The 16,623-nt window shown below is 42.2% G+C and overlaps 3 protein-coding genes across 3 annotated transcripts; 1 reads left to right on the top strand and 2 right to left on the bottom strand.

Moving 5' to 3' along the window:
• Nucleotides 1-1,886: 1,886 nt before the first annotated feature.
• Nucleotides 1,887-5,302, bottom strand: LOC129602588 (uncharacterized). The gene is made up of 7 exons (XM_055501649.1): nt 5,098-5,302; nt 4,321-4,657; nt 3,714-3,890; nt 3,329-3,484; nt 3,124-3,267; nt 2,642-2,785; nt 1,887-2,254 (listed from the first exon to the last, which is right to left on the bottom strand). Exons 1-7 carry the CDS (start codon nt 5,137-5,139, stop codon nt 2,079-2,081), a joined length of 1,176 nt encoding a protein of 391 aa, XP_055357624.1. The 5' UTR covers nt 5,140-5,302; the 3' UTR covers nt 1,887-2,078.
• Nucleotides 5,303-6,342: 1,040 nt separating this feature from the next.
• LOC129580599 (mucin-5AC-like) lies at nt 6,343-10,108 on the bottom strand. Its single transcript, XM_055471197.1, has 7 exons — nt 9,645-10,108; nt 8,761-8,902; nt 8,520-8,578; nt 8,197-8,352; nt 7,494-7,748; nt 6,958-7,435; nt 6,343-6,893 (listed from the first exon to the last, which is right to left on the bottom strand). Exons 1-7 carry the CDS (start codon nt 9,976-9,978, stop codon nt 6,572-6,574), a joined length of 1,746 nt encoding a protein of 581 aa, XP_055327172.1. The 5' UTR covers nt 9,979-10,108; the 3' UTR covers nt 6,343-6,571.
• Nucleotides 10,109-11,139: 1,031 nt separating this feature from the next.
• On the top strand, nt 11,140-16,311 carry LOC129581041 (uncharacterized). The gene is made up of 4 exons (XM_055471889.1): nt 11,140-11,507; nt 13,309-13,493; nt 14,222-14,530; nt 15,902-16,311. Exons 1-4 carry the CDS (start codon nt 11,408-11,410, stop codon nt 16,253-16,255), a joined length of 948 nt encoding a protein of 315 aa, XP_055327864.1. The 5' UTR covers nt 11,140-11,407; the 3' UTR covers nt 16,256-16,311.
• The last annotated feature ends 312 nt before the right edge of the window (nt 16,312-16,623 follow it).

Genomic DNA, 16,623 nt, shown 5'->3' with positions numbered 1-16,623 from the left:
TGACATTGGAATTACGAACCGGCCGGTCGCATCCCCACCACGTAGGTTACATGTACAGCCAGGGCACCGGAAGTCCGTTCTGGCGGCGATGCAGGAAGTTGTAGTCTTGGACAGATATCGCTGGTCTCTTGAACAACCGCCGGATATGTTGAAGGGTGAGCGCCCGCCGGCCGCGGCGATCAGCTGACGGTGGCCGGCAATCGGATACCGGCACGCGCGCTAATGAGCGCCAGCGCTCCCACCGCCCGCCACTTTTTTATACATTCCGCTGTTTGGTACAGTACATGCTCACCGGAAGTTCCCACGATAAATCTTCGCTTCGATATTGCGCAATCATGGACTAACAGAGACAGCGTTGAAGCAGCGGGTAAAAATGGAAAAAAATTGCGGTTGTTGTCGCGCTACTGTGCATAAAAAATAAACCGGCCAATCGGTTTCCGATTTAGAAATTCATAATTAATAACAAAATATGTAAACAATTTATTTAAATTTACAAAAAAATTGAGTTATGTTTGATAATAAAACTATAATGAAATGAATTTATAAAAGACAGAAATAAAAAAATATGATACATTAATATTGAATAATCAAAAATTTAATATAAATGAGAAAAATTTATATATGCAGAGTAATTTGCGAAATTATTTGCTGATTTGCGAATGTGTATTCGATTTATTTACATATATATAAAAAATTAAATTCCTAAATAAATTTATTTATGTATTTAATTTATTTATTCATACATTTATTAAATACATTAAATCAACAAATTTGTTTAATAAAAAAGCAATATATAGTAATTTTAATGTTTTTTTAATAATGTATTTTTATATATTTACAATATATATTATACTATATAGCAATATATAATGTTTCTTTTGTATTTTGCTTTTATGTATTTCCTTGCAAAAATAAATTATAAAAAAACATTGTTGCAGCAGAAATACAAATAATGCGCATAAATCGCCGGCATTGTCGAAGAGAGAAACGTTTGTATCGGAGCTTGTCAGATACTATGGATGTCGTTTACATCGTTCTGTTGGCAATTTTAACCAGACTCGACGTGTATATCGGGTACAATGGTTCATTTCTTCCTTGTCAGCCACAATTACGATTTACCTAACCGACTGGTCGATTTTATGGATTTAATCACCAGTGCGTTACTATTACATCGCACAGTTTCCTATGTACAGTTTTTGTGTCGGCCGATAATTACATTATGTACGTATATATATGTACACAATCTTTTAAAGGAATTTAAGGTCACAGACTATTTCCGGTATTTGTTATGCTATCGAGGTGTATGTCAAACAGACGCCGGTAATGGTTTAATGCTACCGGAATAATGGAAGAAAAGGTCAGCCGCCAGGCCAGCGCAGATTAACGACTTAATACAGCGCTGCGCGGAAGGAAAGAAATCCCTTGTAAAGGTGGTTGCATTGCAGGTATCGGCTTGCAGCGGAATTAAGAAAGACTAAGGTCACATGTATCAACCTAGAAATGCAAATCCGGCTTATGCGTGTACATAGTATACCGATGCATCCCGTTAAGAAAAATAGACATAAACAAATTCCATTTTTATTTGATTTATTTTTTTGTTGTATTTTTATTTTATGTTTTTTTTAACTATTAAAGTAGATTTAAACGTATAAAAAAATCATAAAGCAACTATAAATATATAAACATTTAATAATTAATATATTTAATATTCGCGTATTTAAGGAAGAAATTGTACATATTCATTATTCGCGTATTTAAGGAAGAATTTGTAAAAATGATAAATTTCGTTTTTAATAATGTTCTTAGGTCTTTATCTTTTTTTAGATTTAATTGCATCGATGTTTTTGGCCTAACAGTTTAATCGCGGTGCGGTGCATTCTGCAGAGTCAACGTTATTTTTATTGATTTTCTTTTATAAATTCAGAAACAAGTTTGATTTATAGGCATTATAAAAATTCAAGCTGGGAATGTTGCAACCGGCTTAAATTCCAACAAAATCTGGGCAAGTGTTTTCGGGAGTGTCCAGTTAAAGCATATTCGGCATCTTAGGTTTCTTGGGTTTCTTGGGTTTCTTAGATTCAGCAGGTGGCCGCTTTGCAGCGGTCAATATCCCAGGCGTTCTGGCCGACGCCCTGGCACAGGCAGACGCCGCGGGTGGCGGTGCTGGGATTGCGGACGCAGCTCAGCGGCAGGGCGGTGGCGTTGCGCAGCTCGCCGCAGTCGCTGCTCGTCTTGCAGCACATACCCACCGCCACTGCAATCAGTAAACGTTAAATACCAAATATACATTCACAGGATTTCTTATACATGAACACGGTAATTTTATTAATGATTACTATTATAGGACAAAATTATTATTTGTGCAAATAATGTTATGAATTTATGGTTTATTTAATATTAATCAATACCGGATTGAATGAATTAGATTATTTTACATTGTTATATTAATTTGGACTAATAATTGTTAATACTAAATTACTAATTGATAAATAATTTTCTTAAAATTTTCTTGCGATGTGCTTGCAGTGTTTCTTCGAATCGGGATGCGTTTATTTTGTTTCAATTCATAATCTACATATTGTGAAATAAAATTAAATTAAATGGCAGCAAATTACTTAACAAAAATTATTATGGCGCTTACGTTGGCAGCCGTTATTGCTGCTGGTAGCTTTATGGTAGTCCTGGCAGAGACAGATCCCGACGGCGCCGCCGCCGCCCCGCTGGCAGACGGCCCGCTCCGGACAGTTGCTGTCCGCCGTGCACCCGATACTTCCAATAGCCAGCGCTGTAATTTAATTCAATTTTTTACATGTATATTTATTAATATTAATTTTTAAGTATTTTAGTAATTAGTTTTGATATTTCGAACGAAGTAAAGTGAAATCAAATGCCATAAATTATTTTTATTCTGAATAATTCGTTCGTAATTTTGAAAACGCATAAAAAACATGGAATAACAATTTTTAATTTCATAAATAAATTATGAATTTATCTTTATAGATAAACTGGAAAACAATTATAAAATTATCTTCCATTATAATAAATTATAAGTGCATAATTTATGATTTAATGGGGCTGAAATAAAATAATTTAACATATAAATTAATAATAATGAACTGGCACCTTTGCAGACGCTCTGTCCATTGCTGCCGGGCTGCGTCATCAGCACCTGATTTTTCGGGCACTCGCACCGTCCCGTGGAGTTGCAGGTCGTCCCGCTGGCGGCCGGGCACAGGTTGGTGGCGTCGCATCTGAATGTCGCCAAATCTACAACGCAATTTCTACAATTATTAAAATTATACCGGCTTTTTCTGCAGAATTTAATGACCTCGACACTGCTGCCGGCCGACGAGGGGATCATACAGCAGCATAAATCCGCTCTTGCAGCCGCACGTGGCTGGCGATCCGGGGATGGCGGTGCACTGGGCGTTGGCGCCGCGGTCCTGCTTGCATTTCGCGTCGCCGTCTTTCAGGCAATCGTACACTACAATAAACCAATTTAAACTATTTTATTTTATTTTTTTATTTTCTTATCAAAATATAATAAAGGTGTTAATAAATAAATAAAAAATTCCTAAGATATATATTGCTGGTACATAAAAGTGACCTTTATTTTATTTTAATTAATTTAATTGATCTTTTTATTTTGTATGTTAGTATCATGAATTTAGTGTAATTATTAAATAAACTTCCGGCGGAAGTGGGCTCCATACCGCGGCATCCCGGAATTCCGCGGTCATAAACATACTCCGTGCCGCACTGGCACCGGCCGATCAGTTTATTGGGCTCCATCCGGCACACGGTGCTGCCGGGCGCCTTCCCCTCGTAATTCGCGCAATCCTCCGGGTACTCGCATTCGGCGTTGGTCGGATCGGGAATAGCCGACACCACTACATAAAATGCAACGCATCATATTATTAACCGGCATTAACTGATATAATAAAGATATATAATGATATATATTTTATTAATAAATTTTTTGATACATTTATCTAGTATTTTAATTCTACCGGTAGTACTAAATGTTTGTCTGAAGTCTGTACTGTAAAATAATATTAATCCCTTATTAAGATATTTAAAATACTAATTTAAAATATTTTATAAGAAATTGTTCAATTGGCATCGGAATGTGAAAAGGTCACGCAGACACACGGAATTAAATGATATTTTTGGTATTAAAATTTTCACACATTTATACAGTAAGCAATTTATTTCATGTTTGGTGTTTTAAAATAAAACTTTTATTTTTTAAAATAATATTAATATTTAAAAATATATTGTCAAAATTGTTTTAGCAACCGGAAGTGAAAGGTCTCTTACGGGCGCGACAGCGGTTGTCGTAGATGCTGCTGGTGGCCTTCTCGTAGCCGTTCTTGCACAGACAGAACTCGGTGTGCCCGGTGCCCTGGTTGCTCGGACTGGCGACGAGGTCGGCGACGGCAGCGCCGCCTTTGCACTCGGTGCCGCTGGCGCGACAGGGAATCCCGAAGGCTACCGAGCACCATTCGCTTAAGGAGCCGGCGCGCGACGAGAAGCCGCCGCCGGACGAGCCGGCCGAGGCGAAACCCTGGCTAAAGGTCACGTCGGCGTCCAGGGACAGATCGCGGTTCTTCTTCTCGACGTCCGGATCGCACACCACCAGCGCCACTATTCCCAACTGCAACGACCAATAATTAATAAAATTTAAAAATATACATAGATAAAAGTGTACCAACGAATAAACAAAATATTAAACAAATATAGAATTCGTGTAATAATTTTAACAAGATTAATAAAATAAAAAGTTATTCAAGTTACTTTTATAAATAAATGGTTCAAAAATGGAAATTCCATTCACAGCAAACGAAAAAATTCGCAGTAAGAATATCTTAAAAAAATAACAACTGTATTGAATAAATGGTCAAGAAATAAATTCGACAATATCATTATTAATAAAATATCGGCCAAAATAAATAGGCGATTTGATAGCGTATATACGAAATATACGAATAAAATCCCGATTAAAAGTTAAAAAAGCATAATAAATGGATATTAAATGAAATATATTTTACGATATTTTTTTAATAATAAAAATAAGGATTAAATAAATGGATTTACCACGATGGTGGCGGAGGCTGATAGGGAATTCCGGTGTGCCATGCTCAAATCAATAATAATCCGTAATCTGGTCGGCGGAGATGGTTACAAACGGCGCTCGACGGTGCACAGGTTTTTGTAACGGTTAAAGTGCGACGGAAAGAATTCGGAGCGGTGTATAGCGGCGTTAACGGTAACCGCTGCCGGATACAGTTGTAAAAATGGATGAGCCGTAAAATGTATGTGCGGCGGCGACGTTTGTTGGGCCGTTACACTTGGCCTTGCATACATGCGATTGTTGTTACGGATTGTTTGATTTGCTTTTTACGATGCTGATTCAGAGACGCATTACGTATACACCAGTAAAAATACAAAAAAAAAATTCCACGCGATGAAAAAGTATTAGAGAAACCTGTAAATTCTTTTAATTTACCGGAAAAATTTTAATTTAATTTTTTATACGGATAAATAGATATACTTATTTTTTAATACATATATATTATACATTTTTTATATTTTTATTTATTTCATAATTTTTATATTTTTTTAAATATATTTTCCTCATAATATTTTTACTACACATGGCTAAAAAATTGAGGAATACTTTGTCTCCGAATCAGACCAAATTTAAGAAGCTAATTAATTGCACCGCCATTTTTATTAAATATTTCTTTATGTACTCGTATATATTTTTTAAATAATTTTTATATTTAATATAATTTTTAAATAAGATTAAAATTATAGTTTTTCGATGTCCTCGGCAGATTTATATTGTTTCTATTATTTTCGGCATTCCTCAGCGTTGGTATGCGTTATGGCACTCCTGGCGGTGGAATCCCCAGTAAAAATGCGGTGTGTTGATGTAATGCGGGGTTTTATCGGCGCACGAGACTGGCGGCGCTGTTTAGGCAAATAGGCGCGTTAGGCAAATAGCCCGCGCGGCGTGCAAGGGTTAAACGGCCGTAAAATACCGGATGCTGCACTTATACGGCCGCCCATAACTCTTTACGACCGCCATCGTGCGCCACTCGCCACGCTCCACTTTCCCGCCCGTTAAAATTCCCCAACCGCAACGTGACGTCCACACCGCATGACCGACGCAATAACAAAATATTTCGTAATATTATTTATTAAAAATAATCGTTTAAATACTCAAAAAATTCAAAACAGCATCGGCAAAATTAAATACAGTTATTTTTAATATTAATAATTATGTTATTTCTGCACAAAAAACCGCTTGAAATTGTGTAGAAAATTTACACGACTTCACACACAAATTCCCAGTAATCAGTTTCGTGGGAAAAAGGTTACGCCGCACGCTCCGCCCACTTAACCAAAAAGCACCAATAAATTAGCGTAAATTTTAGTAACATTTTTCTACACAGGTGACAGGAATTGTGAAAAAAATTAAAACTGATTTTACACAAAAAATTCCCAGCAGTCAGTTGCGTGGGAAACATTTTCCGCCACAGGCCCCGCCCACTTTACTAAACCATCACCGCGTCTGCGTGCTGTTGCTCGTGGTGGGCTTGGCCGGTGCCAGCAGACTGAGCCAGTTGGACAGGTCCTCGTTGGTGATGCCCACGACGTTGATCCAGTTGATGGCAGTCGCGTTGCCGCCACTTCCGGGCTCGCCCCCCTCCGGGGCGCTGGCGTTCACCGGGACGAGGAAGGGTGTGTCGGGGAAGTGGGCCGGCGTGTCCACCTCACTGTCCAGCGACTTCCCCGGTCCGTGCAGCAGGTGGAGGTCGTTGCGGTCGGTGTCGAGGGTGTCCAGCGGGAGCTGCGGGCGGATCCCGTGGGGAAAGGTCAACAACCTGGAAACGAAAAGCCTTATTTACCCAATCGTCCAAGGACGTTGGAGAAAAGAGATGGACTCACGGGAAACGCCCGGGTTCACCAATCGGTGGGGTCGGCTCAGGCGGGACCATGGGCGTTGGGGAGCCGCTGGTGGTGGCCGTGGTGGTGTCGGAGGTGGTCGGAGTGGTGTCGGTGGTGGTTGGGAGCGTCGTGGTGTCCGTGGAAGTTGGCTCGGTACTTCCGGGGGTCGTGGTGTCGGTGGAGGTGGAGTCGGAGGTGGTGCCGGTACTTCCGGAGGTGGTTTCCGTGCTTCCGGAGGTCGTGTCGGTACTTCCGGAGGTCGTATCAGTGCTTCCGGAAGTCGTTTCGGTCGTGGTGTCCGTGGAGGTCGGGTCCGAACTCTCGAAGGTCGTCCCGGTGCTGCCGGAGGTGGTCGGGGACGTCTCGATGGTCCCGGAGGTCGTCGGGGAGGTCTCCGAGGTGGCGGAGGTCGGGGAGGTGTCCGTCACGGGGGATGCGGTCGACGCGGGTGTGGTGGAGGTGGTCGACGACACCGGCGCTGCAACGAAGACACACCTAGACGCATACCTCCCAAACCGACGACGACGGCGCCTTACCGAGACCACTGCAGACGGTGGGGGAGCAGCCCAGCGTGGAGTACATGGTGGTGATGCCGATGCAGTCCCAGTAGCTGAGCAGGCCGGTGCGGCTGGTCCCGATGGGCTGGCCGCTGAGGCTGCTGAGCAGCCGGATCCCGGGCACCGCGTACCGGTCCACGTCCAGCATGGTGATGGACTCCAGGTCCAGCGCCGTGCCCAGCGTCTCCACGTTGCGCTCGTGGTACGGCCGCAGCAGTTCCAGAGCCACCAACTCTGCAGTGCGGAAAAATCGCCGGAAAAGCTTTGTAATTAATTATCATTTATTTTAGTTTTTATCTTATTTTCTAATTTTAATTATTATCCTTTATTGATGATAACTTCGGCAAATTTTTGTGTTTTAAATTTTAAACTGTATATGTATTTCTATAATATTTTAATTTATTTTGCCATAAAATATAATATTATTTTTTCTATTTATTACATTTTATAAAATTTGTTTTATATCAATATTATTGCTAAGATTTATTTTAGATTATTATTATTTAAATATATCGATTATATTAACTTAAGTGTGCTAATGTTTTATTTCGAATTTTTTTGTCTTATTTATTATACAACATAAAGTGGATATATTTTTTGGATTTAATTTTTAACTTATTTTTCTTTTAATTAATTTTATTTCATTTATATTATTTTCTGGTGATTATTTTTCATTCCATACCGGGGCGGATATTCTGGGGATGCGTGGTGATCCAGCGCTCGCGATCCGGCCGGTTATACTCGTTGCGGAGGCCCAGGACGTTGACCAGGTATTTGGCCGCCTGCCGGACGCTGTCCAGACAGCCGAAGACGCCGCCGCGCAGTATCAGTTTCTGTCCTACACATCAGCGTTAACTACACTAAATGCTGTAATTATTTTTTTATATTTACTAATTAACTACATTAATAATTTGTAATTGCAGAATTAATTAAATATAATTTGTATTTACAGAATTAATTTATTAATGTGTATGTACAGAATTTTAACTAACGCGCCAGACTAACCTCGACCGCGGCTACGCAGGACGCGTCCGGGAAAGGAGAAGCACGTCGCCGTCGCCAACCTATACAGATGACCGAATTTCGAAACAAACTCCCGCATTTTATATACCGGCATAAACCGCACAATAATTGTGCTGGATATTTCTTTTCTCGTTAATATAGTTTCGTGCTTACGTTATTAATTAATACTGAATTAATTTTCCGCAAATTCCGGGAATTAAACATTCTGCGTTATTTAGCTAACCCGTCGTTGAGTGTTTTGGACAGGTAGAGATGATCGCGTCCCAGATCGCGCAGCGGATCATACAACCGGAAACTGATGCACTGGCCCAGCTCGCTGGATAACTGCGACATGGCCTGCAGGATAATCACCAACTCCGCCGCCTCTGCCAGTTAAATAAGCAAACATAAGCAAACATGCGGATAGAGATTTTGGTTGTTTTTTAATGTTTAAATTTTAACTGTAAAGTAGTGTGCCCGCGCTTGCACTTTTGTTGTTATGGCGGCTATTGCCCAATAAATTCAGCAAACATAAAGTTTATAATATGAGAACATATTATTTCATGAAATATTGCAGGTATGTACAGATACTAAAAAAAGTATCATTACACCATAATAAAGATAATGGTAAAAACAACATTCCATAAATTATGTAATTACTATATAGTATCTAATTACCAAATATTATTATAATACTGTAATTTACAATGTCATATACATTTCTATTTCGATATACCTGTAAAAGTCATTGTCATAATATTATTGTTCGTATATTATGATATTTCGTATTTAATTCACATAATTTAAACTTATTTTTCAGTAATACTGTAACTAATTCTCTGATAAAACTAACCCGCTTTTTCAAAACAATAATTAAAATTTACCATGGAAAAAATAATAATAATTAATTGCTTGCATAAGACAATATTTAATGACAATATACTCATATGCAATGATTAAGATAATAATAAATACCAAAAATAATTGATTATATATTTTATTTATCCGGCTTTTTGTGTTTTCATATTCTATTAATTATTATGGTGTACTCGTACCAAACCACGTAAATAAATTAAATAAAAAATGACAATAGATCAGTGTTATTAAAAATCGTCAACAGCCGCCTACCGTAGGAGGTGGCCGCGTCGGTGGCCAGCCGGAAGGGGATATCGCGCGGCTGCAGCCACAAACTGTAGCCGAAATTCCGGTTGACGCTAAGCCGCTGCGGCAGCGCTTTACTGCCTTGCAGGACACCCTTACTGATGACCTTTAGCCCGCTCTTTATGGGTGCGGGCGGCGGCCGAAGCTGGGGAGCATCGGGGCGGCGGGAGCGCGGCTGCGGCTGCACATAGATGGCGCTGCTGCCGTCGATCCGGCTGAGAATACTCGCGTCGACGGCCAATAAAACCGCCACAAAGGTCATCAAAATTAACAATAAGTTAACACTCCGCGGTGGCGACATAGTGGAGGACAATATATGTATAAAGGTCACCGCGTATATATGTATAAAATCCCATATAAAGGTCACCCACTTATATTTATAAAGATTCTATTATACGTGTTTTATATATAAAGGTCACCCGCTTAATGCAGCTGGCTTTAAGAGAGTAATTAATGTGAATAAAACTGAAGGCGACCAGCGCGGCGGTGATGCCGGTTGTCTTATCACGGGCATTGCGGCGTTGATCGTGAAGGCCAGCGGCATTAATCATCGGTGGATACAGTGCGGGGGGAATGCGTGTACCGCAACACACACCCGCTAAGTGTACATGCACCAGACGGACAACAATGTCCACACGCGTCAGCGGCAGGCCGACTCTGGCTGGTCGTACGATAATATTATAACGGAAACAGCAGGAGTAAATAAAACCAATACTGTAACAAAACTATCAGTCTATATGAAACAAATTTTATTTTATAATTTTTCTAGTTACCAGCTGTACATTAATTTGGCTGATGCATGCCAAATATCTGTTCATATAAATTATAAACAGTTAGTTATAAACAAATTACAAATGATTATAAATTATAAAACAATTACAAACAATTATAAGCGGTCTAAAGTATAAACAGTGCAGTTAAATTACAAAGTACTCGTATTAACTTTTCCCTTTTAAAAAATTACCTTGAATATTGAGAGGAGTACATTAAATTGTGTCGTTGTGGGTGGACGTAATAGTACTACAGTGGCAGTATGGAGTATGAGCTTAGAAATCTGACTGTAAAAAACGCATCGGCCATAATCGGTGATGCGGTGGGAAGTGGGAAGCAGCCCTACATGAGCCGTCCCTGCAGTCTTTCTGTCGGCCGGCAATAAGGCATTCGTCGGATCTGTTCTGCGGCATCAGTACAGTAGTCAGTACAGGCTACACACGTGCCACAGACGGCAGCACTGCGCGAGACGGCTGACGCGCGCTGCGCTGAATGAACGACAAAGAGATGGCATGCGACTAACGCGGCCGCCGTCGCCTCAGCCGCCTGTCTGCCGCGGAACACGGCGCCGGCAGCTGTGCGCCTTGTACACGTACGTAACGCCGGCCGCTGCACAGGGAGAGCAAGCGGAGTACATCTTTTAGCCGGCTGTACCGCTTTAAGCGAGCGATGTACAGCCGTGCATTAACGCGAGCGCAGCTGCACGCGGCCACATCAGTCTGCAACTAACAGTAAAATTAATATAGTCGCCTTCAATTTCACGCTGCATACTGCAGAATCCCATAATGATTATCCGATTATTAATTCCTAATTACTTCCAGCGTGTTTCTTTGGGGAATTCCTATCCAACGATATCGAGTGAAGTGTGATTGTTCTGTTCTAGCCGTGAACCTGTGGCACCTGTGTTGTAACCTCCTTGTTTTTAATTTTTATTGCAATTGCTGTCCAATCGTGGGATAATGGGTCATCCTCTCATCGTTGTTGCCGTGGCTGTCGGCTTGGCCAGCTGGTTCCCTGGCAGCCTCCAGTGTTCCCAGCAGGGCGTCAGCGTGGATACCAGTAAGTCAGTGTAGCGTTTAGGCCGGGGATCAGACGCACTGGGCAGTCTTCCCGGTCCTGGCCGGTTCGTGTGCCTGTTAATTTGTATATACCGTAAAACCCGATATTAACACCCCCCGCCCCCCACCCCCCCAATATTATCGCCGCGGGGCGCCTGATAAATTGCGGCGCCGCGCTTTTTTAGAGTGTTGTCGTTACAGTCGGAATGGTACATCTAAATGGTCTAAGGCCAATTCCGTTAAACCATCTAGTTTCTAGCAGATGTCTTTGCTTCCAAATTATTCCTTTAATGCCCACACATAATCCTGTTCAAGCTTAACTATCATGAGCACGTTATATAACATTTTAAATATTCGACGACACCCCGCGTATTAAACGCCCACTGCGGTTTTTAAGGCCCCTCCCGAAGCTCTGGAAAAAATAAATGTCCAGGGCGTTAATATCGGGTTTTACGGTATGTCTAATGTGGGCAGCGGGCATCATCCCACAGCTCACACTATCGCTGTTTCCAAGGTGTATGAGGATGTGTCGAAAATGATAAGGGGCAAGGGCCAATGGTAAGGGAATAAAGAGTATTAAAATTGCCTTGGTTCTCTTCCTTTTCCCTGATGTTAACGTCTTATGAAAAGGAATACAGTTGTGAAGGGAATCGTTTTTGTCTACGTGCTGATAATTACCGTTAATTAGAAATCGGCGGGCGTCCCGCTTCCCGCCCGCAGAATTGATGTTTTTAATTTTTAAAAATGCATTTTTTTAAATTTTCAATAAAACAATTTTCAAAGTACAATTTAGTTAGTTTTTAAATAGTTTTCAGTTTAAATTGGTTGATTTAAATTGATTTAAAGTTTTTCAACGTTTAAATGAGGCATTTTAATTAGCGTTCAGCGCGCAGGCCCTTTTCTATGTGTGGCGGCTATTGCCAAATAAAAATATTAAAATTTAAAGTTTTTTTCTGTTAGAGAATCATTGGTGAAAAAAATTACAAAATCGAATCAGAAGCGGTGCTTGCTGTTCATAATATGGAACATTTTTACCCGATTTTCAAAACTGCTGCATTTAGATTTTAGAGTAAAATTAAGCTGCATTTTCGCGCGCAGCTAATGGGTAAAGTTCTGCAAAAATTTCATGAAAATCGTAAAAATTCACGACCATTTTCCTGAAGTCGTAAAAATAGTGTTATGCCATTAAAAACTTTTTTCCCAATTTTTTTAGAAGCGGCAGGCCCGCTCCGAGTGTCAGTTTTCCCGCCGCGCTCACGCCCGCAGCAGGGACTTCCCCGCTAGTGCTTTCCCTGAAATAGCGCGGGTGCGCTCCATTTTCCGTTATTACCGAGCCCGTGAAAGAAGCGGAGCAAAATCACGCTGCTAGTGCTGGAGACTGTGGAATTTTTTAAACCTGCCGGAATTTTGCAATAATGATCGCGAACTATTTTACTTGCAGCGCGATTTGTTTTTGCATGAAAGTCTCGATAAATATTTTTAAAGAGTAGGCATATACTGTATATCTATTAGTCGCAGCACTGATAGTACAGACAGCGCAGGCATTTAATCGCGTTTTTTCAAGAACTACACTTTATTTCCAGTTCCTGAATCTTGCCATCATCCGAAATGATTTCACCGTTGTACTTATCAGAATTATTTTACACACGTTACCTTCATTTGTCCCATGTACAGACAGTAGAGAGCGTACACCATGTCAGCGCAGCATCCATAGAGCTGCAGCCGGGCAGAACACAGCAGCGGCCACCCACTGCGCTCTGCATTCTGTGTTCCCCTGCAACCTGATGGCGTTTGTGTCGTAGTCAACCGGATTCTGGACCAGGCTAAGGAACGCAACGCGTCCGGCACCATGCATCTGCAGGGGCACGGGCGTGGCCTCCCTACCCGCGACTTTCCCCTAGCGGCATGGCCGCCCAACACCCAGGTCATCCGCGCGCCGGAAGGCGGCCGACTGCTCATTCCCTGCAACAACACCAACAACACGCAGGTACGGTATGTACTATGAAGTGTGAAACAATTTCCGGGCTAGTTGCGATCCGCAGTGAGATGGCCCCCCTACAGCATCGACTTGAGTTTAGCCACCATCCGCCTGCAGCCGACTACGGTTAATGGCGGTGCCGCGGTATGCAGTGAGGCGCGACCTCTAAATGTGTTCCAATCAAAATTTACAATGTATTAGTTTATGCTCAATGTTGTTGCCCGGGTTTTATGGGACATTCACGGTTTCTTCCTGTGTTTTCTTATGCTTATCTAAGAGCGGTTGTTGATTAAGACGAGGGGTACCCAACATATGGTCCCCTTGCGCTAATTTTTAGTGTGCACTCGGTGGCCAGTGCACGGTCAATTTAGCTAGTGCCGCATGCCACCAAGATGTTGTGCTACCATCCGATAATTTTTTTATGAAGTTTTGTACGGTCATTAACACAATACTGAGGAAATTAGTTTTCAGCTTCGACCCCGGTAAAAATATTCACTATTCAACTGATTAGGAAGATACCTTGCCTTATGATAGATATTGATGTCAACTATCCGTTGCTGGGAGGATATTCAAAAATTCGAAAAAAACGCTGTAGAACTATGAAAAACAAATTTTAAACCAAAATACCGTGCGAACGCGACGTCCTATCGAGATGAAATTTGGTGCAAGGGAATAGCGCGAGTCATTGCCTTCCTGTTCACTCTGATGCCGACAATGTACAGTATCTATACTAACAGGTGTCCCACCTGACGATTCCGCCGGCGTTCTCCTACAACGGACAGCAGGTGAACTTCTCCGATGCACCAACCAGCCGACCCGAGGTCCCGGCCACGAATTACTGCTGTAACCGTACCGGTCCGGACGACAGCGTGGTGTGGAAGAAGATGCGGGCGCTCGGGTACGATGCGGCCAGCGGTGCGTTCATCCTGGCACTGGAGGACTTCACGTACGCCCACACCGGCTTGTACGAGTGCCTGCACTCCGACGGCCGCCAGCTGGTGGTGACGCAGCGCTACTGGATCAGCGCCAGCCTCTTCCGCGACCAGGTGACGCAGAGATCAGTACGAGGGGAATGTTTACCGTAATAATCCTACCGACCTACTCAATGACAGAGTATGAGCTGATAATCTCAGTGTGGCGTAGCTTAAGGTGAATTTCCACTCAAATTACACCATTTTAAATTATACAGGAATCGATAGAGAATTCATTCCTCTATCTACTGATGTGAATCAAGCTTTTATGAAAAACTTGCGCACAGTTACCTATTTTAAAAACTATCATAGAGCAGAAATCTTTTAGAAGGTTCTAATACTACGCAGAAGAGGAGATATCTCTGTTCTGGGGGGATGACAAGTTTGCTTGACCACAAGCCACGAAATCATCAGCGGCAGCAAATGTTTGTATAAGAACCGGAAGAATGAGAAGATACGCGCTCTATCATAAATGATCAGGAAGAACAATGAAATTTATTGCCCTGTTCTCATCTCCATCTCCATTCACCACTTAGCGCTTGAGTGTCAGAGAGTCATTCCTGCTCAGCTGAAACAATACGTGGCGCGATGAGGCCGGGACACAACAGGAAGCGCAGCAATCGCACCAAGAATAGGCCAGCTGTCCAGCCTTGTCTATACCGTTCACAAAAACTTCATTTTCCCAAAACAACAAATGTGGGGCAAATAATTCGATGTTTTATCCGACTCTAAGTGGGAATTTACTCCATGTGATGGAACGATTCGTTCCATCACATGGAGTAAATTCCCATACACATTCTGAACCAAAATGAAGCTGGTCAGATCTAAAATGACTAAGTTATAAGAGTTTAGAATTTTCAAAAATTCATTACATCTTTGTTTTTTAAGATATCATCACCATAATGGTTCAGAATGTTCTTTAGATATAGATTTACCATAATGGTAAATTTGGTCGGAGTCGGATAGATAGGTGAATTATTTGACGCGACAGAGTTTTTAAACTTTTGCCGGTGATAACGCAACAGCCGGTCATTGCGCGCACATTTTGAGTTTTAATCGGTAAAGTTCAATGTTTTGAGCACCGATAGCAGTAACGTACATTATAGAACTGTTTACGAGTCCGAAGTGGTGTTTTTTCTCGCAAGAGGGGTGCAAACGAGTAGAAACTCAGCTTAAGTCTACGCATCTACGCGAACGAGAAACTGCATCTCCGACGATAAATTTGATTAACAACTGCGAATACTGTCAAACTCAAAATGAGAAAACTGATCCAAAGTACTGCCGCACACGGACTTATATAGACACGGCGCATCCGGTTAGAAAGAGCACGACTATATCATCTAAACAATCGAGAAAATTCCAGAAAGTGAAAGGAATAACAGCAAGTACGAGTAAACAGATTAACGACGTACGTACTAATCACTACGAGTACGGTTATATTCACAGGTCTTCCAGCCACCCATGCAGAACCTGACGATCCGCTACGGCGACCCCGCGGCCCTGGAGTGCGCCGTCAGCTTCAACTTCCTGCCCGGACGCCTGACCGACCGCTTCCTGTGGCGCCGCGGCCGCTACCTGCTCATGGCCGCCGGCATCCCGGCCGTGGCCGACCAGATTGCCTCGTGGTGGGGCTATGACGGGCGCGTGGAGGTGGGCATCAGTGAACAGCGGCAGTGCCATTCCACCTTGAAGATCGACAGGGTGACGTGGCGGGATGCCGGTCGGTACGAGTGCTGGTTCCGCATCGACGATCGTCTGGACGAATGGATCATGCAGGAAGCACACCTGCACGTCATCTAATCACAGCCACTATTTGGTTAATTATTCACGGTTCGGCGTCTGTCTGTATATGTACGTATGCCTTGTATATGCCGCTGTTTCCGTAGAGCAGCGGTTGTGTGTTGTTGATGTGTGGTGAATGTGTTGTGAATGTGTTCTTAATTTCTTAATTTTTTGTTGAGATTGTACTTTTTCTTACTGCGTAAGAGCTAGAGTTGAAGTTTTGTTTTTCGTAAATTTGATGGTAACTGAATGGATAGCAGTTGTTCTGCGTCATCGGCATACTTTCTCCCGTGGACCTGGGACGTCTACCCCCAACAGAGGCGGCTAGGTGTCCCTGGTTCGCGACAACGAAGATGAGAAGACGGATCTGTTACTACCTCAGGAAT

The sequence above is a fragment of the Paramacrobiotus metropolitanus genome, unplaced genomic scaffold (assembly GCF_019649055.1).
Source record: "Paramacrobiotus metropolitanus isolate TYO unplaced genomic scaffold, Prichtersi_v1.0 Parri_scaffold0000001, whole genome shotgun sequence".
Classification (NCBI taxonomy): Eukaryota; Metazoa; Tardigrada; class Eutardigrada; order Parachela; family Macrobiotidae; genus Paramacrobiotus; species Paramacrobiotus metropolitanus.
Note: the sequence above shows the minus strand (reverse complement) of the source record. Positions and strands in the feature narration are given on the sequence as shown.